At 40.3% G+C, this 27,071-nt stretch overlaps 1 protein-coding gene across 2 annotated transcripts in view; it reads left to right on the top strand.

The window, feature by feature from the left end:
* The window catches only part of LOC309860670 (survival motor neuron protein), a 33,113-nt gene extending 8,442 nt beyond the window's left edge, over positions 1 to 24,671 (top strand). The window contains exons 2-10 of one of the 2 annotated variants that reach the window (XM_082722987.1): positions 3,368 to 3,439; positions 5,515 to 5,634; positions 6,538 to 6,738; positions 7,321 to 7,479; positions 9,596 to 9,685; positions 10,724 to 10,834; positions 16,030 to 16,080; positions 20,058 to 20,084; positions 24,316 to 24,671. In XM_082722987.1, coding sequence (XP_082579113.1) covers positions 3,368 to 3,439; positions 5,515 to 5,634; positions 6,538 to 6,738; positions 7,321 to 7,479; positions 9,596 to 9,685; positions 10,724 to 10,834; positions 16,030 to 16,077 — 801 coding nt within the window. In that variant the 3' untranslated portion in view covers positions 16,078 to 16,080; positions 20,058 to 20,084; positions 24,316 to 24,671. Of the gene's footprint in view, positions 1 to 3,367; positions 3,440 to 5,514; positions 5,635 to 6,537; positions 6,739 to 7,320; positions 7,480 to 9,595; positions 9,686 to 10,723; positions 10,835 to 16,029; positions 16,081 to 20,057; positions 20,085 to 21,203; positions 21,233 to 24,315 lie in introns of those variants that run through there. The other variant, XM_082722988.1, reaches the window with a different exon arrangement.
* The last annotated feature ends 2,400 nt before the right edge of the window (positions 24,672 to 27,071 follow it).

Here is a 27,071-nt window from a genome sequence, read left to right on the forward strand (position 1 = left end):
TAATAGATATTGACCCTTGAAAAGCATTGATTTGAGCTGCGCAGATCCACCTGTATGTGAATTTTTTTGCCATAAATACAGTACAGTAATATAAATGTATTTTCCTTAGGATTTTAATATTTAGTTTACTTCAGTAAAAGAATACAGTATATAGGGGTGCCTGGGTGGCTCAGTGGGTTACAGCCTCTGCCTTCAGCTCAGGTCATGATCTCAGGGTCCTGGGATTGAGCCCCATGTCAGGCTCTCTGCTCAGCAGAGAGTCTGCTTCCTCCTCTCTCTTCTGCCTGCCTCTCTGCCTACTTGTGATCTCTGTCAAATACATAAATAAAATCTTTTAAAAATTTTTAAAAAGAATACAGTATATAATACTTTTAAAATATGTGTTGATGGGCTGTTCATGTTACCTGTAAGGCTTTCTGGTCAGCAATAGGCTATTAGTGGTTAAGGTTTTGGCAGGTCAAGTTATACACAGGGGTGCTTGGTTGGCTCAGTCAGTAGAGCATGTGACTCCTGATTTGGGGTCGTGACTTCAAGCCCATGTTAGGTATGGAGTCTGCTTTAAAAAAAAAAAAAAAAGTTATACACAGATTTTTGCCTGGGGGTCAGTAGAGGGGGTAGAGAGGAGTTGGCACCCCTGATCCCCCCCACCTGTTGTTCAGGAGTCACATGTACTTTACTTTTCTCTTAAAACTGCAATTATATATATTTGATGCTAACAGCATTGGGTTTATTTTTTTTTTTAACCCAAGATTTCCCTGTTCATATCTTAGTTGGATGAAGCTTATTTTCAGTAGATTCCTCTGCAAAGACTAGTTGTGTTCTTGCACATTGTAAGTTAGTCTTGGTACTTGAAGGATAGTTAGGGTGTATCACAAGATCCTTGGCTTATACTTTCTCTCATAAATTTTTTTTTGAGATTTTTTATTTATTTATTTGACAGAGATCACAAGTGGCCAGAGAGACAGGAGAGAGCGAGGGGGAAGCAGGCTCCCTGCTGAGCTGGCATCCTGAATGTGGGGCTCCATCGCAGGACCCTGAGATCATGACCTGAGCTAAAGGTCGCTCATATTTATCATTTCACTTCTTGTTTTTCTTTCTTTCTCTCAGCTTTTCCTTGGAACCACTTAAGTCTTCAGTCAGATGTGTTCTTCTTTGGTTACTTTGTAGCAAACATTACTGTTTCTTCCATTTCTTTCTTGATTTTAACTCTTGATTCAAATCTTGCCCTTTTGCCGTTTTGTCATCTAAGTTTTTTATTTTTTTTAATATTTTATTTATTTGACAAAGAGAGATCACAAGTAGGCAGAGCAGCAGGCAGAGGCGGGGGTGGGGGCGGAGCAGAGTTCCCACCTCAACCCACTGAGCCACCCAGATACCCCCATCTAAGTTTTTTAAATACTTGATTCAAGTCGGTTTGTGGATGCTAGTTTAAGAATATTTAATTTCAGTTGGGTGTTGTGTTTTCTTCTTTTTGTGATTGTTTTTTTTTTTTTTTTAAGATTTTATTTATTTATTTGACAGAAATCACAAGTAGATGGAGAGGCAGGCAGAGAGAGAGAGAGAGAGGGAAGCAGGCTCCCTGCCGAGCAGAGAGCCCGATGCGGGACTCGATCCCAGGACCCTGAGATCATGACCTGAGCCGAAGGCAGCAGCTTAACCCACTGAGCCACCCAGGCGCCCCTCTTTTTGTGATTGTTATTTGGGAAGTTTTATCAGCTAAAATATTTTTTGTTGTAATAGCTTTGTATAAAATCTGAGGTGTCTTTAATTTTCATTTTGAAATGTCCTGTTTCCCTGATCTGACAATAACCATTGCCATGTGAGGATTTTGAGTTGCTTTGTGTTTTTATTTTTATTTTTTTTTAAGATTTTATTTATTTATAGGACAGAGGGAGACACAGCCAGAGACACAACACAAGCAGGGGAAGTGGGAGAGGGAGAAGCAGACTTCCCACTGAGCAGGGAGCCCAGGCTAGAGCTCAATCCCACAACCCTGGGATCATGACCTGAGCCAAAAGCAGACAACCGCTGAGCCACCCAGGCGCCCCTATGTGTTTTACTTTTAAGAACGCTTTCTCTGGGGGCACCTGGGTGGCTCAGTGGGGTAAGCCTCTGCCCTCACCTCAGGTCATGATCTCAGGGTCCTGGGATCAAGCCCCAGGTTGGGCTCTCTGCTCAGCAGGGAGCCTACTTCCCTTCCTCTCTCTCTGCCTGCCTCTCTGCCTACTTGTGATCTCTCTTCCTCTCTGTCAAGTAAATAAATAAAATCTTAAAAGAAAAGAAAAGAAAAAGAACGCCCTCTCTGAGGCACGTGGGTGACTCAGTCATTAAGCGTCTGCCTTCAGCTCAGGTCATGATCCCAGTCCTGGGGTCAAGCCCCACATCCGATCTAGCCCCTGCTCAGTGGGAAGCCTGCTTTTCCCTTTCCCTCTGCTGCTCCCTCTGCGTGTTCCCTTTCAAGCTGTGTCTCTCTCTGTCCAATAAATAAATAAAAAAGAATGCCCTCTCCAAGGGCACGTGGGTGGCTCAGTCCTCCCACATCAGGCTCCCTGCTCAGTGGAGAGCCTGCTTCTCCCTTTCCCTCTGCTTACCTCCCCCCTGCTTGTGTTCTCTCTTTCCCTGTCCCGTTCTGTCAAATTAATAAATAAAAATCTTTAAAAATAAAATAAAATGAAAGTTGATTAGTCACTATTAATAATTTATAACCTTAAACATTTTGAGAATTTTTTTAATAAAGATTTTATTTATTTTTTTGAGAGAGAGAATGAGAAAGAAAGGGAGAGCATGGGAAGGGGGAGGGTCAGAGGGAGAAGCAGACTCCCCACCAAGCAGGGAGCCCAATGTGGGACTCCATCCCAGGATTTCAGGATCATGACCTGAGCTGAAGTCAGTCACTTAACCAACTCAGCCACCCAGGTGCCACGAGAATTTTTTTAATAATCTAGGCATACTGTAAGTCAAGGGGGAAAGAATATTTTTTAGACCTCAGATTCTACGGTCAGGCTAGCATTACTGTAGTCTGTATAATCTCAAGGTAATGGCCAAGTATTTTCCCCCATTGCCAAGCTAAACCATTTATCGGCTCATAAAAAGGATTGAAACACAGGTTACCCTTAAACATACTTATTCATTAAATTGTGGAGCATTCACTTTTCAGCATACCTCTTAGAGCATTTACATAGGTCTAGCTTTGGGGGTAATGTCACATACTGTCTAAGTAGGTAGTCTTTCTTCAGTTTTATTTAGGATTTTAAAGACCTATTTTTAGTGTAATTTCATTATGTCTGGAGTAAGATGGCCCGTGATACTATCTAACATACATTTTGATGAAATCCATATAAATGTTTTTGTTCTTTACCCTTCCCAGAGTGATGATTCTGACATTTGGGATGATACAGCATTGATAAAAGCTTACGATAAAGCTGTGGCTTCGTTTAAGGTATGAAATGTTTACTAACTCATTTCCTTATTTCCTCATGTTAATCATTTGGTTAAAAAAATTAGCTATAACATATTTAAGGTGTTAATGTACCTATCACTCAGTTCTAATTTTGAAGACTAGTAGATACCATTGCTTAATTAACTTACCTGATAATCTGATAATCTTCCTTTAAAAGTAGGCAGGTTCTCTGTATGTCATCCCTTTAGCAAAGGCAACCGGAGTAGAATTATAAAACACTAATTACTTTTAATGTGTTTGCATTGTATCAAACAATAGAAGTCCTCTAATTCCAATTAGTGGAAGGGCAGCCTGAATTATAATGTCTATTTAACAAGCCTTCACTGAAATAATAATGATAAATATCAGCAGTGCTATAATTAGTATTTGTAGAATGTGTACAGCATTTTAGGCATCGTTCTAAGTGCTGTGCTTACATTAAATTAATCTTCCCCAAATCCTGTGAGTTGATTATCAAGTCAAGTGTTCCTGCTGGTAGGAATATACTATTCTTTTAGGGGCTGTAGTCTCTTTTTGTGGCCCAGACAAGGTATTTACACAGTTATCTGCCTTTATCACTTTCCCTACCGTGTGAGGTATTTGGTTTTTTTTGAGCACCACGCATGGGCCTTCAGTAGTCCAGGCAAAGAGCATATCCTCAGAGCACCATGTTCAAAGTCCGCTTCTTTCCCTCAGTCACTCCTGTAGCATGAGGTAAAGATCAAACCTGTATGTCATCCTTGAAGCTGAATTCAGATTTGTCAGTAATGCTTTACAGTATACCCTTAGAATAGAAGCATACTAATGCGGGGTTCTGTAAAATGCAGGTTAAAGTAGGGCTCAGTATTGGATGGAATTAACGATATTGCAGAGGGAAGTAGGCTGAGTAGAGGAAAAAATAGGGTACGTTTATTTATTTTTAAAGATTTTTCTTTTAGAGAGTATGAGGAGGAGGTGGGGCAGAGGGAACGGGAGAGAGAGAATCCCAAACAGAGCCCAGAGTGGGATTCAGTCACAACCCTGAGATCATGACCTGATTTGAAACCAAGAGTCAGGGGCGCCTGGGTGGCTCAGTGGGTTAAAGCCTTTGCCTTCTGCTTAGGTCATGATCCCAGGGTCCTGGGATCGAGCCCCACATCAGGCTCTCTGCTCAGCAGGGAGCCTGCTTCCTCCTCTTTCCGCCTGCCTCTCTGCCTACTTGTGATCTCTTTCTGTGTCAAATAAATAAATAAAATCTTAAAAAAAAAAAAGAAAAAAAGAAAAAGAAACCAAGAGTCAGATACTTAACCGACTGAGCCACCCAGGTGCCCCGATAGTTTACTTTTAATTGTGTTGAGTGTGAAGTAAATGTGAAGATAAGAAATCGGTAATTGGAAATGTTGGATTGAATGAAGGAGAAATGTCACCTGAATAATAGCTTTAAAAGTCTGCTCACATAGAGGTTATAATGGAATTAATAGGAATAGATGATCCTAAGTAGTTAAAGAAGGGTGGACCGTTCTTTTCGGGAATACCCAAATTTAAGACTTGATCAGAGAGGTAATAAAGTATTGGAGTCCTCTGCATTGCTATTTCCAAAATGTCATGAATTTCAAGACAAATGATTAGCAGAATATAATGCTACTGAAAGGATGAGAGTGAGGACTTAATTAAAGGGGTCCTTAGAGGGATGCTTGTGTGGCTTAGTCGGTTAAGGGCCTGCCTTCAGCTCCAGATCATGATCCTTGGGTCCTGGGATGGAGTCCCACATTGGGCTCCTTGCTCAGCAGGGAGCCTGCTTCTCCCTCTGCCTGCCACTCCCCCCTGCTTGTGCATTCACTCCCTGTCTCTCTCTCTCTCTGAGAGATAAATAAATCTTTAAAAAATAAATAAAATAAATAAAAGGGTCCTTAGAGCTGATAACTGTATGATGCCTTCCAGAATAGTTTTTGTATTGTGTGGGATGACGGAAAGAGGAAATAGAAGCTATCTGAGTTGATGGGACCTTCGGACCAGCTTATGGTGACTGAGTTCTTTTGTTACACTTCTTTGATGTTTTACCTGTAACACGAACATTTGTATTCTTGTTTTCATAGCATGCTCTAAAGAATGGTGACATTTCTGAAGCTTCAGATAAACCAAAAGGCACACCTAAAAGAAAACCTGCTAAGAAGAATAAAAGCCAAAAAAAGAATGCAACAACACCCCTGAAGCAGGTTATTTTTAAATATTGAGATTTAACTTCAAAGAATTTGTTGCTGTTTTTAAGAATAGTGTAAAATATTTTAAACTTAAATGATTAGTATAGTGTTTTCCATTGACAGGTAATCACAAAATTCTAAAATAGCTATTAAACTTTCTATAGTTTAGGAACATGCGTGTTAATAAAAGTATGCTGAATTGGTTGGGAATGATCCATTGAAGATTGTGTTTACTTTATATGAGGGGTGCTGTAGAGGAACCCAATGCTATTTGAGAGGAGTACTACAGAACCCTAATCTGAATTGGCAGTGTTCTACTTAAGCTGAGAGATGGCTCTGCTTTCTTTTACCCCCACTTTGGACCACACATTCTATGGTCCCTTGAACTAATACCCAGGAACCAAATATTCTAGGTGGAATCACATCTCCTATTTAAATTAGTAGACCCGAAAGCTAAATATTTTGGTGTCTCATCAGTTCCTTTAATTTTATCATTACCAAGGGGGAAGAGAGCTAACATTTGATAAGCTATCCCTGTGTCCTGGGTCACAGCACAGGACACTTTACACGCCTTCCCCCTTTCTCTTCTTTACAGCAAATACATGAGGTAGATTTTGTTGTAATTAATTAACAGATGAGGAAAATGAGACTTAAAAGAGATTAAGAAACTTGTCTGTGATTATATAAATGGCCGAATTTATATGGCAAATCTGTGGCTTGATGATATAAACAGAATTATATTGGAAATTCATACTTGTGTGTTTTGGGCCCCAAACCTTTTTATATGATTCTGCATTCCGGATGAGTTAACTGGAGACTATCCCCTTCACAGCCTACCATACCCTACCTAAACAAGATTGCAGTTCATCCTCTTTAAAGGAAGTATGTGAGTGTATGTATCTTTGGTTTCTTTTATAGTGGAAAGTTGGTGACAAATGTTCTGCCATTTGGTCAGAAGATGGCTGCGTTTACCCAGCTACCATTGCTTCAATTGATTTTAAGAGAGAAACCTGTGTTGTGGTTTATACCGGATATGGAAATAGGGAGGAGCAAAATATGTCTGATCTACTTTCCCCAGCCTCTGAAGTAGCTAATAATGTAGAACAGAATGCTCAGGAGGTAAGGATACGGAGGGGGGGGCGGAATTCTTGGAAGCCAAGAGGGGATGAGAAACTAAATACTACAACTAGTTGTTAGTTTGATCTACTGAAATCACGAATTCTTTTTTTTGTTTGTTTGTTTTTTTAAGATTTTATTTATTTGACAAACAGAGAGAGAAATCACAAGTGGGCAGAGAGGCAGGCAGGGATAAGGGGGGGAAGCAGGCTCCCCGCTGAGCAGAGAGCACGATGTGGGACTTGATCCCAGGACTCCGGGATCACGACCTGAGCTGAAGGCAGAGGCTTAACCCACTGAACCACCCAGGCACCCTGAAGCACTAATTCTTTTTTAATGATACTTTTAGGGACACCTTGGGTGGCTCAGTGGGTTAAGTGTTTGCCTTCAGTGCAGGTTGTGATCCCAGGGTTCAGGGATTGAGCCCCACATCGGCCTCCCTGCTCAGCAAGAGCCTGCTTCTCCCTCTGTCTGCTGCACCCCCTGCTTGTGCTCTCTGTCACGCTTTCTGACAAATAAAATCTTTAAAAAAAAAAAAAAAAGATACCTGTATAACAAAAACACATCTGTTTTTTCTTTCTAAAGAATGAAAACGAGAGTCAAATTTCAACAGATGAAAGTGAGAACTCCTCCTCCAGGTCTCCTGGAAATAAACCCAATAACATCAAGTCAAAAGCTGCTCCATGGAACTCTTTTCTCCCTCCACCGCCCCCCATGCCAGGATCGGGACTGGGACCAGGAAAGGTACATTTTTACTCAAAAAAGTTTTCCGAGGAAATAGTTAAGAACTTTCTACTCCTCCATTAAGTGAGTTTTAGCTTTTCTGTGAAACTGTAATTTTCTGTAGATACTTACATATCTACACTTAAAAAAATTTTTTTTTAATATTATTTATTTATTTATTTAACAGACAGAGATCACAAGTAGGCAGAGAGGCAGCCAGAGAGAGAGGGAAGCAGGCTCCCCATTGAGCAGAGAGCCTGATGGGGGCTCGATCCCAGGACCCTGAGATCATGACCTGAGCCAAAGGCAGAGGCTTTAACCCACTGAGCCACCCAAGTGCCCCTTGAAAATTTTTTGTAAAGGAAATAAGGTAGTAACGTAATACAGAGTATTTTATACTGAAAGACTTTCCCAACTATTGCATGTTAGTCTGATGATTTAGTGAACTTAAGTTAGAAGGTATGGTGTTTTACGGTCAGCTGGGTGTTATACTCTAGTTCCCCACGTCACTTGGGTAAGTGTGTAAAAACTGGAGGAAAACACAGCATTTACATCTAATACAGATTAAATCCTAGGGTGCTCCCAGATTGTTCTGTAGAATAAAATGCAAATAATATTTTCCTATATGGTTCTTTTGGCTGTAAGTAACGACCTTGGAAAAGATTTTTACTGGGGCACCTGGGTGGCTCAGTCGATTAAGTGTCTGCTTTCAGCCCAGGTTATGATCTCAGGGTCGTGGGATCGAGCCCCATGTCAGGTTCCCTGCCCAGGGGAGAGTCTGCCTCTCCCTCTGCCCCACTTCCCCCATTCCCCGCTCATTCTGTCTCTCATATAAATTAATTAGTTCAATCTTTGGAGGAAAAAAAGATTTTTACTTTAAGTTGTGTCATGTGCGTGTGTCCCTACCCAGTTGTTTTGTATAAAGCAGTGATTTCTTCACTGGAGGTTATAGTATTCAGGCAGCAATAATAATAAATTAAAAATCATGTCTTGCTAAAGCTTTTTTTGAAGATTTTCTGTGAGAGATTTCTTACTAGGTTTATATTGTAATTTCTAGAATGATCAGACCTCTTAATTTATATATCATACTTTATTGGTCTCGGGGCGGGGCTGGTTTTTCTTTTTCTTTTTCTTTTTCTTTTTTTTTTTTTTTTTGGACAGGAAGTTGGATTTATTGGTGGGCATTGGTGGGCATGAATACAACAGGAGGGGGTGTTGCCAAGGTTCTCATGAGTGCAGAGCCCTCCATTTGTCTGAGGGGCAATGATTAGAGATGTATTTGACCCTACAGCCATCTAAGATAAGCTACTTTTCAGCTGCCATGTCTTCAAATTCATCTGCATTGAACTTAGTAAAGCCCCACTTCTTGGAGATGTGGATCTTCTGGCATCCAGGGAACTTGAACTTGGCCCTGCGTAGGGCTCCGATCACATGCTCCTTTTTCTGCAGTCAAATGCTCTACCACTGAGCTATACCCCCTCTACATGCTCCTTTTTCTGCAGCTTGGTAGGGATGGACATGATGACTTGGCGAGTGTGGATTTTGGCTGCTGTGACCTGGGGCTTTGCAAAGGCACCCCACATACCTGTCTGCAGCCTAAATTGGAGATAGCCATGAGGTCAGACCTCAGCATCTACTGGAAAGGGCTGTCTCCAAGGTCCCTTAGGGCAACCCATACAATCAACAGGCTGCATACAGTACCAACGAGGCTACTTTTTGCAACCATGGCATGGTTTTCCTTATTACACGTGAGGTTTATCTAATTTGTACAGTATATGCTCTACAGTAATATGTAACTCAAAGGACATCCGTAAAAAGATTACAAAATTAGTAAAACTGTGGGGGAGATAGTCTTTAGTGATTTACATACCTTGGTAAATATATTATCTCTGATTTATTAGGTAATTAGGAGTCTTTCTTAGTTTGATTTGATTTTCTGAATGTTTATATAGAAAGGAAATGAGGGATATCTAGATTTATGAGTCTTCACTATTTGGTATATGAAATTCTATTTCATCTTTTTTGATATGTATAATATTATTCTTGGTGGTTATTTTGACTCTTATGGCACTGAATCATTTTCCTCCTTTCATGTGTAAATGGGTACATTAATCTTCCTTTGGAATGTTCTTTACAGCCTGGTCTAAAATTCAGTGGCCCACCACCACCTCCACCACCACCACACTTCTTATCATGCTGGCTGCCTCCATTTCCTTCTGGACCACCAGTAAGTGCAAAAGAATTCAGATTAAACGTTGCTTTCATACATAGTTAGGGATTTAGCAGCACATGGGTGATTGCGAAATGTCATTTTAGACCATCCCTATGGTCAGATTCTAGTGGGTAACAATTGGAACTGAACCCCAGGTTTTTGTTTTTAATGCCCTTCTGCTACCCAGACTCAGTCCTCTTATTGGCCCCAACTCTGAGCCTTATATTCCTTCCTGTCAGAAATTGTATGTCATTCTATAGGGAGGTGTCTCTTACTTAAAAGGATTTAATTGCACTGTAAGTTAAGGATTAATCTTTTGCTCTTCCATATATGCCTGGATGTTAACTTCGCATAGACTGTGTGGGTTTCTAATGGTAGACTTCTGGATATCAGCAGTAGGCTAGATACAAGACGCTTTTTAGCAAATTGCATGTGTTCCAGTGGGGCAGCGCAGCTGTTCTACACAAGACCTTTACTTAATATGCTGTCTGGGTGGTTTTTGAGTAAAACCATAGAAGTATATATACATGCGATGTCTGGGTGGCTCAGTCGGTTGGGCATCTGACTCTTGATTTTGGCTCAGGTCTATGATCTCAGGGTCATGGGACTGAACCCCACATCAGGCTCCACGTTCAGCATAGAATCAGCTTGAGATTGTTTCTCTCCCTCTGCCCCTACCCACCAGCACACGTGCTCGCGCTCTCTTTCTCTCTCTGAATAAATAAAATCTTAAAAAAAAAAAGTATATTATACTTGGTCTTTTACCCATAGATAATTAATGGAATGGAATAATAATTCAAAAGCCAAAACAATACCTGACATTTTTACATGATGTATCGTCTTTTGATTCTTACTTATTTTGATTTTGTTGGTCTTTTGTTTTTACTCCTTGGCTTTCTCAAAATGTCTTTTTTTTTTTTTTTTTAAGTTTTAAATAGAAAATGGCATAAAAGAGGAAGATACAACAAATATCCAGCATTCTTTATGTAAAATGGATGTCCAGACTTCAGTTTTTGTTTATTGACTTTAAAGTACGTCTTTCTCCTTTTCCAGATAATTCCCCCACCACCTCCCATATGTCCAGATTCTTTTGATGATGCTGATGCTTTGGGAAGTATGTTAATCTCTTGGTACATGAGTGGCTATCATACTGGTTACTATATGGTAAGTGATCACTTAGCATCTTTCCTGACAACCATTTTGTGATTATGTGACTTTGTTTTGTGACTAAAAAAGTGTTTTGTTATGTTTGGTAGATCCTAAGGATTGAAAATCACCTTAAAGTTAAAAAAACACACAATTATTTGTTTAAAGTTTACATTATTCTTGTACTCTTGTATTCTTGTATTGTCCCTGCTAAGTGTAACTGTTTCATGTTATTGGATAATGTTGATAATATGTTTTCTAATTTAATGATGCCCTTCCCAAATTATTTTCCAGTCTTATTAGCCTTTCTCCTTTTTTTTTTTTTTTTTAAGATTATTTATTTATTTATTTCACAGAGGGAGAGAGATCACAAGTAGGCAGAGAGGCAGGCAGAGGGAGAGGGGGAGGCAGGCTCCCCACCGAGCAGAGATCCTGATGTGGGGCTCGAACCCAGGACCCTGAGACCATGACCTGAGCTGAAGGCAGAGGCTTAACACTGAGCCACCCAGGGGCCCCTAATCTTTCTCTTTCAATCTGAAATAAAAATGCATTGTAGGAGGGGCATCTGGGTGGCTCAGTGGGTAAATAAGCCTCTGCCTTTGGCTCAGGTCATGATCTCAGGGTCTTGGGATCGAGCCCCACATTGGGAATCTCTGCTCAGCAGGAAACCTGCTTCCCCGCTCTATCTGCCTGCCACTCTGCCTACTTGTGATCTCTGTCAAATAAATAAATAATCTTTTTTAAAAAAATGCATTGTAGGAGATAGACAAAGAATGAAGAATACCTTGAAAAAAGAAAGACAAAAAGAGTTAAGTTCTTTTTGTGCATAGAGGAAGGTCTGAGGTGATAATCCAGGCTGGATGTTAGGGACGGAAGCGCCATACTTATCATGTGATATATCAGTCTGTTGCAGGCATGTAGTATTGGGATTTATCAAGAAATTTTTTAATTTTAAAGATTTTATTTATTTCTTTGACAGATAGAGATCACAAGTAGGCAGAGAGGCAGGCAGAAAGAGAGGAGGAAGCAGGCTCCCTGCTGAGCAGAGAGACTGATGTGGGACTCATCCCAGGACCCTGAGATCATAACCTGAGCCGAAGGCAGAGGCTTTAACCCACTGAGCCACTCAGGTGTCCCGAAATTTTTTAATTTTTAAAATTTTATTTATGGAATTTTTACATGTGATTTCCTTTCACTGCCAATCTCTGTAGTTCCTCCAAAGTCAGAATCACAATCTTCAAAATAGCATTTTTTTTTTTTTTTCTTATTTATTTGACACAGAGAGAGACTGTGAAAGAGGGAACAGAAGCGGGGGGAGTGGGAGAGGGAGAAGCAGGCTTCCCATCAAGCAGGGAGCCCAATGCGGGGCTCAATCCCAAGACCCTGGGATCATGACCTGAGCTGAAGACAGATGCCCAAGAACTGAGCCACCCAGGCACCCCAAAACAGCACTTTTAGAAAGAACTTTTGTTCAGCCCACATTTGTCAGTGTCAGTCCACAGTTCTTTCAGTTGAGTTTTGATCTTCCCTTAAATGTGGACATACTTCACATATTCTCTACCTGCAACCTTTTGGATCCAATTTCTTGACCTTAGGACCTTAGAAATTAAACTGCAGTCAAATGCTCTACCCCTGAGCTATACCCCCTAGAAATCAAACTGTAGGAAAGACACTGATTGCTATTTTGGCAAATGATCTAAAATTTTTATTCCTTGATTTTTTCTAATATTGAAAAGTCTTGGGCGCCTGGGTGGCTCAGTGGGTTAAGCTGCTGCCTTCGGCTCAGGTCATGATCTCAGGGTCCTGGGATCGAGTCCCGCATCGGGCTCTCTGCTCAGCAGGGAGCCTGCTTCCTCCTCTCTCTCTCTCTCTCTCTCTCTCTCTCTGCCTGCCTCTCTGCCTACTTGTGATCTCTCTCTGTCAAATAAATTTAAAAAAAAAGAAAAGTCTTGTAACTTCCACTCTGCTCCATGAGCCTAGCAGAACATATTACCGGTGTCATTGTCTCCACAGCAGTGACCTTGCTGTGATAGAAGCATAACCTCTGTCTCAATTCACTGTAATTTTTAAGTTTTTTAAAAGGAAGCTGTTATACCATGCTGAGTTTACGATGTGATATTGTAGGTACTTGAATTTCTGGTTAATTAATGTATAGAAGAAAAACAACTGACTTGAAGGTGTATTTTTTTTTTAAATGTATTACCTGTACATGCTCCCATTAATACTGTTATTTAAAAGCTAATGATGAGCTGTTGTAACCTTGGTGTATTTATATTGTATGATGAAATTCCCCTTTTAATAACCAACAAGATAATGCAAAGTAACAAATTAACAGGTTATACTTTGAGACCAATCACTTAACTTGCTAAGCTTCCATTTTCTGCACTTCACATTTCTCTCCATATATTTTTTATTGTGAAGTATTTTGAAAAATGTAAGGGCGACTGAGTGGCACAATTGGCTGGGTGTCAGACTCTTGGTTTCAGCTCCGGGTATGGTCTCAAGTTCATGGTCTCAAGCCCTGCCTCAGGCTCAGCACAGAGTCTGCTTGGGGTTCTCTCCACACTTTCTCTTTTACATACACCCTTGCGTGCTCTTTCTTTCTGAAATAAATAAATGTAAAAAATATATGTATAATATATAAATAAACTATTGATGTAACTTGTGATTATTTTTTAGTTTTTTAGAACAAGAGAGAGCTCTTTGACCCAGATGCACCATATTTTATTTTCAGCTTTATATTATGCATAGGTTCATGGTTTTATTTGGTCATTGTTGTAAACTTCTTAATGAAATACATGTGCAGAAAAATGCATGTATTAGAAGTGAATAGCTTGATTAAAAAAAACATTGGGATGCCTGGGTGGCTCAGTCCATTAAGCATCTGCCTTCAGCTCAAGTCATGACCCCACAGATCAAGTCCCCCTCTGGGCTTCTTGCTCAGCAGGGAGCCTGCTTCTCTCTCTGCCCGCAGCTCCCCTGCTTATGTGCATGTGCTCACACTCACAGGCTCGTGCGCGCGCTCGCTCTCTCTGACAAATAAAAATCATTTTAAAAGAAAACACGGAGCTGTATTTAAAAACAACAACAACAACAAAAACAACAACAACAACAACAACAACAAAACATTATCATAATCCTGAAGCATCCTTGTGTTTCCTTCTGATCACTACCATTCCATTTCCCAAGGGTAACCATTTTCTTGACTTCTAACATCATAGATTAGTTTTGCCCTTTTTTTAACTTTTATGATTGGAATAAAACTGATGCAGGGTTCAGTGTCACCACCCTGAGATTGTGACCTGAGCCAAAATCAAGAATCAAATGCTTAACCAACTGAGTTACCCAGGCACCCCAACATTTTGAATATATTTAATTTGAAGGATGGCATGGATGAAAATTAGACTTGGTAAAATTATATTTATAAGTACTCCTATTTGAAGTACTTGATCATACTCTGTTTTTTCACTGGACTTACAACTATGATAATGACCATTAAATTGCAGATGTTTGCTTTTCTTTCCTGAGTTCAAGCAGCGGTTCTTGGAAATGCAGCCTGGTCCAGAATATTTGCCACAAATTCATAACCAACCTATGACTAACTTGTTCCTAAGAAAAGATCTTTAAGGGGTGTTACTCGTATACCTGCATACATTAAAATGTAAAACATTTACATCAGAAGTGTAAAGAAATTGCAGTTTCCTAGATATTGCATTATTTCTCTTTGAAATTGTTATCATTAAAAAGAAGCCACTACTCATTATTAAGTTTTCTAACAGCTTAAATATGTTTTAACTACCACTGCCTACAGCTCACTTGGTTTTGTTTTTTGTTTTTTGTTTTGCTTTGGTACAAAAGGTGTTCTCTTAAGGCATGGGGAGAAAGAGCTGCTTTCCAGGGATTGTGAGGCACAACTCTCAGCTAGCTTTTTTTTTTTTTAGATTTACTTATTTATTAGTGGGGGGAGGGTCAGAGGGAGGGGGAGAGAGAATCTTGAGCAGGCTTCTGAGCCCAGAGCCCTATGCAGAGCTCATTCTTTTTTTTTTTTTTTTTTTTAAAGATTTTATTTATTTATTTATTTGACAGAGAGAGATCACAAGTAGGCAGAGAGAGAGAGAGGAGGAAGCAGGCTCCCTGCTGAGCAGAGAGCCCGATGCGGGACTCGATCCCAGGACCCTGAGATCATGACCTGAGCCGAAGGCAGTGGCTTAACCCACTGAGCCACCCAGGCGCCCTGCAGAGCTCATTCTTGCAACCCTGAGAACATGACACGAGCTGAAATTAAGAGTCAGACACTCGGGGCGCCTGGGTAGCTCAGTGGGTTAAGCCACTGCCTTCGGCTCAGGTCATGATCTCAGGGTCCTGGGATCGAGTCCCGCATTGGGCTCTCTGCTCTCTCTCTGCCTGCCTCTCCGACTACTTGTGATTTCTCTGTCAAATAAATAAATAAAATCTTTAAAAAAAAAAAAAAAAGAGTCAGACACTCAGCCACATGAGCCATCCAGGCACCCTTCAGCTAGCATTTCTTATCCATTGCTTCACAGAAACGTGCCTGACAACTTTTCCATTAGCAACCTGTTCGCATTAGGACAGCCAGACAGGATTTGGGTCCGCCTCTTAGCCTCTGGAAATCTAGAAAGCCAAGCATAATGCAGATGATTTAAGAGTAGTGTTTTTGAAATAACATGAAATAGGCTATAACTTTGGTACTTACTAAGAGTAAATCACTTTTAATATATCTTATGGTCTCTAAAGTCTAGATTAGTAGTAAAGTGGAAAGTTGATACATGTGTAGGGAAAGAAGGTCACATGGAAGCCAGAAGAGAAGAATAGGGCACTTGGGTTAGGTCTGACCAGGAAAAACAAATAAATATTTAAGTACTGGTCCTGCTTTTCTTAACTTCTAAAATGTTCTTTAGTACATAGTCTCTAATGGTTTTGTTTTCATAAATGAGAGTGACACAGTGTATATTTTACTTGACAGAATTAAGGTATAAGTTTGCTCAGGAACATCACTGGACTTCGTGAAAGAAAATTTCTTTAATTACAGCCTAATAGTTGTTTACGCTGGGATCACTTTTAAAGCATATTTTTAAAGGCTATGAACTTATTTTCTGATGATACTTTCTTAAGTGGAACTAGTAAAATGTGTTATATGAACAGAGTGGAAATGTGTATGCTATTCTTTTAAATTCCTTTATGTTTCCTTACAGGGTTTCAAACAAAACCAAAAAGAAGGAAGGTGCTCACATTTCAATTAAGGAGTAAGTGTACCATTATTATAAAAGTGAACCTTTTGTATAAATTTCACAACATGTGTTTTTGTTTGTTTGTTTGTTTGTTTGTTTGTTTTTTAAAGATTTTATTTGACAGAGAGAGATCACAAGTAGGCAGAGGCAGACAGAGAGAGGAAGGGAAGCAGGCTCCCTGCTGAGCAGAGAGCCCAATTCGGTGCTCGATCCCAGGACCCTGGGCTCATGACCTGAGCCGAAAGCAGAGGCTTTAACCCACTAAACCACTCAGGCGCCCCTCACAACATGTGTTTTAAAAAATTGAAATGGTGGGGGCGCCTGGGTGGCTCAGTGGGTTAAGCCGCTGCCTTCAGCTCGGGTCATGATCCCAGAGTCCTGGGATCGAGCCCCGCATTGGGCTCTCTGCTCCGCAGGAAGCCTGCTTCCCTCTCTCTCTCTCTCTGCTTGCCTCTCTGCCTACTTGTGATCTCTCTCTGTCAAATAAATAAATAAAATCTTTAAAAAAAAAAATTAATTAAATTTAAAAAAAATTGAAATGGTGGGGTGCCTCCGTGGCTCAGTTGGTTAACCATCTGCCTTAGGCTCAAGTCATGATCCCAGGGTCCTGAGATAGAGGCCCATGTCGGGCTCCCTGCTCAGTGGGGAACCTGCTTCTCCTTTTCCCTCAGCCGCTCCCCCTGCTTGTGCTTGCATGCGTGCACGCTCTCTCTCTCTAATATATAATATCTTTTTTCGGAAAAAATTTTTTTTAAATGAAATGTTAAAAAATAAAAAAGTTAATCGAAAACTATTAAAGGGCGCCTGGGTGGTGGAAGAGAGACAGGTGAGGTGACATACTGGAAGAGTGCCTTCTTTAAAGGATTGGCCAGAGACCACTGTACCTCAGTCACGTTTAATAAACATAGCTTTTCTGCATGGTTGCCATTAACGTAAATAAACTACGGGGTTAATGGTTTTTAACAGTTAAAAACTTCTAAGGCACGTGTTGTTTGAAGCTCTTGATGAGTGTAAAAACAATTCAGCTCAGAAATCAAATTCTGAACCTTGAATAAGAGCAATTCCTGCCACTGCAGAGTCTGTGTTTTGTATACGGCAGTTTGTAGAAAACATTCACTGTATAGTTCTCTCACTAAGTACTTGGCATTTGGTCATTTTTATGTATGAATCATGGCCTTTCAGAATGGCTCAACAACATTTGTACATAGCCCACATTTTTTTTCACAGTACCTTTGTTTGAGGTATAATTTGTATACAGTAAAAGGCACAGATTTAAAATGGAGAATTTAGGGGTGGCTGGGTGGCTCAGTTGAGTGTCTGACTCTGGATTTTGGCTCAGGTCGTGATCTCGGTCAAGCCCCCCTTGTCAGATTCCCCGTTCAGCAGGAGTCTGCTTATCCCCCCGCTCTCTGCCGTTCCCCCTGCTCTCTCTTGCTGTCTTGCGCTCTCCCTCACTCTCACTGAAATAAATCTTTAAAATGAGAGTTCCATGTTTTGAGAAGGCGTATCATTGTTAACTACACCTTAACCAAGATATAGAACATTTTCTTCAGTATAAAAAATCACCATTTTGAATTCTGTGATCAAAGATTACCTATTTTAGAACTTTATATGAGGGAATCCTCATATAATATGTACTCTTTCACACAGGATTGTTTTTAGTTACGGTTGTGTTACGGTTGTTTTCAGATACTATATGTAACATATTTTGGAGGTAACAAGTAATATGGTTAAGGAAAGTAACTTATGACTTTCAAGTTCTAATCATTTCATTACTAATTAATATGACACATAAATTTGTCTTATATTTTAAAATAGCACATAATTTGGAATTTACATTTCACTTCATTCATTCATTCATGTCCATTGAGGGATTTTATTTGGCTGTATATATTACATCCCTAGAAAAAGAATCCCAGAATTTTCCCTCCTGTGTGTTTTCATCTTGCTTCTTGATAGTCCATGATGCCAGCTGAGTTTGTGAGGACAATGAAACCAAACTGATGGGACAGGAACATTATTCTGCCATGTTTCTAGATCTTTCAGTTGTACATCAGATCTGAGGCTGATCATACGTGTTTAATTTTACCATGAGGTTTACAGCAGTTTTCCCAGCTCTGTGATCATCAGTGATTTCTATCACCAATGTAACCATGCTTCATCATCACAGTTAGAAACTGAATGACGACTCTGGAGCATGGCCTAATAAGAACCCAGCACTGTTAATGCTCTTGAGAGCATCAGCCAGGGCATTCACAGGCACCACTGCGGCAGCCCGGAAGGGTGGTGGACAGCCGTATTTCACTAAATAAAACCAGATCTTGGTTTCCAGGCAGAAGACTACAATGCTTCACATTGTAGTCGATGTGAAGCATTATAGTCTTTGTGTTTAGATAAAGAGTCAGTAAAATCTTACTTTATGGAATTTGTTTTCAGTGGATTCCTTAGGTTTATTAGTTTGGGTTTTTGTTGTAAAGGAAACTAGAAACTGCACATGAAAGATTACTGGGTGTACTAGGCTTAGCTTACTTCATTTGATCTTTATAGCACCATCAAGTTAGATATTACTATTCCCATTTTATAGACAAAAAAAAGACTCATAGAAGTGAAATGGCTTTTCCTTGGGTACAGAGTAAGTGATGGCACTCTGGATGACCTTAAAACTCTCCCTTCAGCTCTCAGCCCCCCTGCACTGCTTCCAAGCTCTGTGGTATCTGCATAATTTAGGATTTGGGCAAGTACCTAAGTAGAAATTTTACACAGGTTTCTGGAGCTCCACATTTTCAAATCCCTGCTTACTAGACCTTACATCTTTAGATTCTAGGTCCCTTATTCCAAGGCCCAAACTCTCTCTTTTTCCACATACGAAGAACAATACCTGTTCAAGCTCTGCCTTGGAAATTGTTTCCTTCCAAAATGGGGTGAATGGAAAACTCACCTTAAGTGTTTGCTTTTTTCATGGATCTCTGCCCTGTGCTATCTGTTGCCCAATGCCAGCTTTCATAATCTATGGAAGGAAGACAAGTATACTACTAGCTGTTCCTCCTGTTATTTTTAAGTTTTATTATTTAAGTTATCTCTACACCCAATGTGGGACTGAAACTCAGTGACCCTGAGGTCGAGAGTTCAGACTAAGCCAGCCAGGCATGCCAGTTCCTCCTATTTTTTTTTTCTTTTTTAAAAATTTTATTTATTTATTTGACAGAGATCACAAGTAGGCTGAGAGGCAGGCAGAGAGAGAGAGAGGAAGGGAAGCATGCTCCCCGCTGAGCAGAGGGCCCAATGTGGGGCTCCATCCCAGGACGCTGGGATCATGACCTGAGCCGAGGGCAGAGGCTTTAACCCACTGAGGTACCCAAGAGGGAAAATTTTAAAAAACAGAAAAATAAAAATAAAAGAATTTAACGTTGAAAGACTAAGGAATCCTGGGAAAAAGCCATAAAGTTCTTTATTTTTTTAAACAACTACATCATTGGAGTGCCTGGGTATCTCAGTCAGTTAGGCCTCCAACTCTTGATCTTGGCGTGGGTCATGATCTCGAGGTCGTGGGCATGAACTCCGTGCTAAGCGTGGAATCTGTTTGTCCCTCTCTTTCTGCTCTTCCTCCCGTTCTGGCACTCACTGTCTCTCTAAAATAAAGAACTGCATTGTTACTTATTAATGTAGAACAATCTGATAGGAAGATAGATATATTTAAATGAAAAAATATGCAGAAATGTATTATGCTGCCTGCCATTGATGTAAATACACACTTACAGACATGTCTGTGCATTGATGGTCACCTCAGGGTGATACTCAGGTCATCTCTGGAGAGAGACTAGGTTAGGCATGTGAGGGAGACTTCACAGCACACCTTTTGATGTTTTGTGTTCGTGTATATGTGTGCTGTGTATGTTCACTGACAGTAAAGATAATATATAATTGAAAAAAATGTGGTAAGATGTTTCTATCATATTATTCCTTTCAACTTTAAATTTTTTTCATTTTTGTAGGTAATCCAGACAGTGTTCTCTTAATAGGTAAGTGCTTTTTCAACATTTTTTGGAGACTACTTCATACCAGTATATAAAACTGCCTTGTTTGGGGCGCCTGGGTGGCTCAGTGGGTTAAAGCCTCTGCCTTCGGCTCAGGTCATGATCTCAGGGTCCTGGGATCGAGCCCCGCATCAAGCTCTCTGCTCAGCGAGGATTTTTTCCCTGCCTGCTTCTCTGACAACTTGTAATCTCTATCAAATAAATAAATAAAATATTAAAAAATAAAACTGCCTTGTTTTTTAAAGTTGTATGATATTTTTATGTGGAGCTGTGTCTTTTACTTAATTGAGCTCTTATTGATGGAATTTTAGGCTTTCCTAATTGTTTGCTATTTAATGCTACAGTCAGTACTCTTACATAATTCTTTTTGTAAATTTTTGAATACATTTTTTAGGATTACCTTAATAGAGTCTAGAATTCTAATCTTGGTTTGGATTCTAGAATTAGAACTGCTAGGTTGAAGAGAATATACATATATAATTTTAATAATTTCTTCCCATGTTCTCTGTAGAGACTGTTTTAATATTCTCATCAACATTGAGAGTTCCTGTTTCCCCCAGTCTGTTCAATAATTTATGAAACCTTTGGATTCTTGTCAGTCTTATAGTTGGAAATGGTTATCTCATTATAATTTTTTATTATTGTAAAGTCCAGCATCCTTTCATGTGTTTAAGAGCTATAGGTCTTGTCTTTGCTGAAAACTTTATCAAGTGAATTTTGGTGCATAAGCCATAAAAGCTGAATACTGTCTGGTGGCAGGGAAAAAAGATTGTTTTTGTTGTTGTTGTTTTTAAAGATTTTATTTATTTGTCAGAGAGAGAGAGAGAAAGCACACAAGCAGGCAGAGAGGCGTGCAGAGGCAGAGAGAGAGGCAGGCTCCCTGCTGAGCAGGGAGCCCGATGCAGGGCTCCATCCCAGGACCCTGGGATCATGACCTGAGCCAAAGGCAGCGGCATAACCCACTGAGCCACCCAGGCGTCCCGAAAAAAGATTGTTTTTTAGCAAAGTGGGATTGTTCACGTTTTTGCCACAAGGTATTATGATGAAATCCTTCCTATTGAAGCACTTGAAACACAGTGCTGTATTTCCTTTTTTTGTCCTCAGAAATATATCAGTTCTTCAGTTGGAGAAAATGCATGTAAGTAGCATATGCCATTTGAAGACTCATCATCTGAGACTTGGCTTATAGGAACAAGTTTACCACCACTCTTAGCCTACAGTAGGGATCACAAATATTTTCTCAAGGACAGCTGACTCAGTCGGAAGCGCATGTGACTCAATCTCAGGGTCGTGAGACTCAATCTCAGGGTCGTCAGTTAGAGCCCCACAATGGGTGTAGTCATTACTTAAAAAATAAGAAAATGAAAAGACTAAGAAGTAATACAAAATTTTTTTCTGGGGCACCTGGTGGCTCAGTTGGTTGGCTCAGGTCATGATCTCAGGGTCCTGGGATCGAGCCCCACATTGGACTCCCTGCTCAGTGGGGAGGCCTCCTTCTCCTCCTTCCTCTCCTTCTGCCTGCCACTCTTCCTGCTTGTGCTCTGTCAAATATATAAAATCTAAAATCTTAAAAAGTAGTAACTTTTTGAAAGAAAATCCAGTACTTTGGGTAAGAGAATAAGAAAACTGAAGGATGCTGTAATAGTAATCATCTCATTGTTGATGATTTATTTCATCATCATTTTAGGTGATTTCATGTTACTATTTCAGTCTTTTTTTTTTTTTTTTTTTTTTTAAGCATAGCTGCAGATAATCGGTGAGTGTATTATCAATTGTTCACCACAAAATTTAGCACTTCAAAACAGCACATTTATTATCTCTAGTTTCTGTTGGTCAGGAATTCAGGAGCAGCTTATTAGCTGGGTAGTTCCCTTGAGATTACAGTCCTCTCAGGTTTTCACTGGGACTGGAGGATCCGCTTCCAGGCTCACTCATGGCTTTTTGTTGGAGACCTAAGGACCTTGCTTTTTGGGGCTCTCCATATACAGCCTGAGAGTCACAGTGTGACAGCTTGATTCCCCAGGGGGAGTGATCCAAAAGAGAGTGAGCAAGACCATACCCATTTTAATAACTTAGTTTCTGAATGAAACACTGCCCTGCCCTTTTCTGTTCTTTAGAAGTAAGTCCAACCCACTAAAGTCAGAAGAGTGGGATGAACAGTCAACTGGAGGGGTCTACCAAGGGCATGCCTACCAGGAGGCAGTTCTCACTGGGGCAACGCTGAAGGCTGGCCACCAAATGAGTTAAAGTAAAATACGGAGATGAAGAATAACAAAATATTCAAAGTTAAGGGATAATAAAATCACTAAAATTTTCTATTTTACATCTGTAAAAAAATTCAATAACATTAAAGCAAAATTGCAAGATAGGAGTTTTATCTTTATAATTCTAAGTAAATTTTTTCTGTTCTTTGGCAGACCTCTAGGAAATAATGAGTCATGAGTCCTTACAAAGAGCTATGAGACCTGCTCAGAAAAGAAACTCAAAACATAGAATAGGACCCAGTGGACCCAGATGATAGAGTAGGAATTAGTTTCCTCTTTTTGCTCTCCTTATTAAGTTTCACAAACTCCTTCTAATCCACTGTTTGTCAAAATGGATATCTTAGGACAATGACTTTTTCTCTGGACAGTGCTTTAGTTGTATTTTGTAGATTCTATTATGTAGAATTCTTAGCATTTTCTAGATACTCTAAGACTTTGTTTTCAACTCTAGAGATGTATAATGTTTTAATTTCTAGGTAATTAGGTTTAATTGCCTGTTGCAGGTGGGTGATGTTGTTTGTATTGTAATCACCGTTGGGGTTTTTTTTCTTTAAGATTTTTATTGGAAAGTAAGAGAGCACAAGCTGGTGGGTGGGGGTTGAGGGGCAGAGGGAGAGGGACAGGCAGACTCTCCTTGCTGAACAGGGATCCTGACACAGGGCTCAATCCCAGGACCCCAGGATCTTGACTTGAACCAAAGGCACCTTCTTAACCAACTGAGCTGCCCAGGCACTCCGGTTTTTTGTTTTGGGGGCTTTTTAAAAATACATTATTTTGATCCCTGTTTTGTAATGTTTTTAATTCTGTTAGAACAGATCAAATACCAGTGTTTATTAAAATTTTTTAGGGGCACCTGGGTGGCTCAGTGGGTTAAGCCGCTGCCTTCGGCTCAGGTCATGATCTCAGGGTCCTGGGATCAAGTCCCGCATCGGGCTCTCTGCTCAGCAGGGAGCCTGCTTCCTTCTCTCTCTCTATGCCTGCCTCTCAGTGTACTTGTAATTTCTCTCTGTCAAATAAATAAATAAAATCTTTAAAAAAAAAAAAAACTAAAAATACATTATTTTGATCACTGTTTTGTAATGTTTTTAATTCTGTTAGAACAGATCAAATACCAGTGTTTATTAAAATTTTTTAGGGGCATCTGGGTTGCTCAGTGGGTTAAGGCTCTACCTTCAGCTCAGGTCATGATCTCAGTCCAGGGATATAACCCCGCATCAGGCTCTCTGCTCAGCAGGGATCATGTTTTCCCTCTCTCTTTGCCTACTTGTGATCTCTCTGTCAAATAAATAAAATCTTTATAAAAAAAATACTATTTTTAAAATAGTCTTGCACATTTACTCACGTGAATTTCACAATTTGTGTAATTAAGTATCTTATAAAGATTGAATTTTTTATGGCATTAAGTATATTAGCATATTATATTCTAGTTTTATTTCCCTTGAGTGTATTGCTTTCCATTTTCTTGTGTGTGTGTGTGTGTGTGTGTGTGTGTGTTGTTGCTGTTGTTGTTTTTAGGATTTTATTTGACACAGAGAGTATAAGCAGGGGGAGTGGCAGGCAGAGGGAGAAGCAAGACTCCATGCTAAGCAGGGAGCCTGACACAGGTCTCCATCCCAGGACTCTGTTATCATGACCTGAGCCAAAAGAAGACACTTAACCAACTGAGCTACCCAGGCGCCCCATTTCTTTTGATTTTATAAGAAAATAGGCTTTTTTTTTTTTAAGATTTTATTTATTTGAGAGAGCAAGCGAGCATGAAATGGGCGAGGGGCAGAGGGAGAAGCCGGCTCCCTGATAAGCAGAGGGCCCGATGTGGGACTTGATCCTGTGACTCCAGGATCATGACCTGAGCCGAAGGCAATTGCTTAACCAACTGAGCCACCCAGGTGCCCCAAGAAAATAGGCTTTTTAACTGCATACTTATATCTCGATCTTTATTCCCAAAAAAACAGGTGCAGCTGTCTCCCGAGGAGAATGGTATTTTGATGCGCCATGGTCAACATGAACAAAATGTCGTTTTTTCTTCATGAACAGTTGGTTGGGTGGCATAATCGCCTTCATTTCCCCTTGTTGCACATGACTCATGCTTAAATAACCAGCCATGTGTTTCAGGGGAATAATCAGTTTGAATAACTCAGCAGTGGAAATGTGAGTAATTAAAAGAAACTCAGTTACATGTAGTAAAGAAAAGTCAATCTGTGAAAATTTCAACTCAGCCCATTTGTATATTATATCTTTCTTAGTATAAAGTATGTTAAGGTTTTTATTAATGCCTTTAAAAATAAATGATAAATTTTTTTAACCTTGACTATAGGAGTAATTTTCTTTAGAATATATATGGTGAAGTAAATCTGTTTAAAATTTGTAGGAAGAGAACTTCTCAGACCTAGATAAAAGGCAGCAGGGTGAACATACAGCAGTTGTAAAGCCATATTGTTAATAATTCAAGTTTAGGAAACCAAGCTTATATGAATCTGAGTGTAATGGCACTGGACCTAGCCAGTCAGGGACCATGGCTCTGTTCCATTTCTTGGAAGTCATACTGTCATTCTCCTCTCCATACTTTGTCTTATCTGCCTGCCTCTCTGTCTTCTGGCCTCCTTCAGATTTTCCTCATACGCACTGCCTAACATGGCTGTCCGTGCTTTTGTGCTTTCATCACTGCCTTGCATTACCACGGTTGCATTACCTACTTGCATTACCTACTATCCATTTGACTATATCTCTGTCCGTTCAAATTCTCAGGAGAGGTAGAGAATCCTATTGTTTCATTTGAGTCTAAGGATTGGTATCCATCCACCTGGGATGCTCCCTACCTTTTTTGCTGTGGAGGAAGAGTTAATATAAAAAGCTATTTCTTTCAGAAGTTTCGCCTGGACAAACTAAAGGTATGTAATGTATTTGTAGCAGCCCAGTACATGTTTGTGGAGTGTGTAAAGGCACCAGATGGTAATACATGCTGCAAACAAAAATGAAGCAGGGGAAGGGATTGCGCAGGGGTTGCAACTGGAGCGTGGATGCTTTTTTTTTTTTTTTAAGATTTTATTTATTTATTTATTTATTTATTTGTCAGAGAGAGAGAGAGAGAGAGCGAGCACAGGCAGACAGAGTGGCAGGCAGAGTCAGAGGGAGAAGCAGGCTCCCTGCGGAGCAAGGAGCACGATGTGGGACTCGATCCCAGGATGCTGGGATCATGACCTGAGCTGAAGGCAGCTGCTTAACCAACTGAGCCACCCAGGTGTCCCGCGTAGATGCTTTTTTAAAAAGAATGGTCAAGGGGGCACCTGGCTGGCTCGGTTGGGAGAGCATGCGACTCTTGCTCTTGGGGGTTGTAAGTTCAAGCCCCATGTTGGTTGTAGAGATTATTAAAAAGTTAAAAAGAGAGGCACCTGAGTGGCTCAGTGGGTTAAGCCTCTGCCTTTGGCTCAGGTCATGATTGAGCCCCACATTGGGCTATCCACTCAGCAGGGAGCCTGCTCTCCCCCCGCCCCGGCCGCCTGTCAAATAAATAAATAAAACCTTTAAAAAATAAATAAAAATTAACAAAATAAAAAGAATGGTCAGGGAAGCTGAGGTGACATCTGAGCACAGATGCAAAGAAAATGAGAGCCATTCGTGTAAGTACAGAGAGAACCTCCCTGGCAAAGGAAATGACAAGTGCAAAGGCCCTAAGAGTGAATTTGGCATGTTTAGGGAATGGCAAAGAAACCAGTGGAATGGAAGTGAACGAGGAGGAGAGATTAAAGAGATGGAGGTAAGAGAGGTAGCCAGCGGTCAGGTCACATGTAGGCCACTGTAAGGTCTTCTGCAATTATTTTCATTTGGGATCCATTGAAAGGTTTTGAACCAAAGATACAGCATTATCTGATTTATTGAAACTGTCTTATGACTGTTGTGTTTGTGTTGAAAATAGACAATAAGATTCAAGGGAGGCAGTAGGCTGTTGACTGGTTAAGACCAGTGGGTAGTAGTGGTTGGACCTGAGTGTAATTTTAAAGTAGAGCTCAGCCTTTGCGTATAGATTGATTGCATGTGGAGTATGAAAGAGAAATCAAAGATGACTTGGGCCTCAGCAAGTAGAACAAAGGTGGAATTTACTGACATGGAGAAGTTGGCATGAAGAGTACTTGAGGGAAGGGAAGGATAGGAATTGGGTTTAGACAGGTGAAACCTGAGATGAAACTCATAGCTCATATTAAGAGGAGTTCGATACGAGTCAGGAGTTCAGAGAAGAGATCTGGGCTAGACATGAAAATGTACAAGTTCACATAGACTTGGAATTTCAAGCTGTTCAACAGGACCAGATCTCCATTTACACAGAGATGTCCGAGAACTCCAGAGTATCCCCAGTGTTTAGACGTCAGATATGAGAAGCAGTAAAGGAGAATGAGGAACTCAGTGAGTTAGGAACAAACCCAAAAGGGGTGCCCTGGAAGGCAAATGAAGCATTTGAGGAGAGAGTGATGGGCCACATCAGAGTTACTGCTGGGTTAGATGATGTTAACAAGTAAAGTAGGATGAGGTTTGAGAAGTACTGAACATTGCTCATTGAATTGAGCAATGTTGAGATCACTGGTGACCTTCATAAACGCTGTTTTGGTGGAATGGAGAAAAGAAAAGCCTTGTGGGAGAGAATGTAAGAACAACTGAATATTGCACCATATAAACAACTCTTCCAAGGAATTTGCATTTCTGAATTTGTTATATT

This window comes from Mustela nivalis (genome assembly GCF_964662115.1).
Source record: "Mustela nivalis genome assembly, chromosome: 3".
NCBI classification, from domain to species: Eukaryota; Metazoa; Chordata; class Mammalia; order Carnivora; family Mustelidae; genus Mustela; species Mustela nivalis.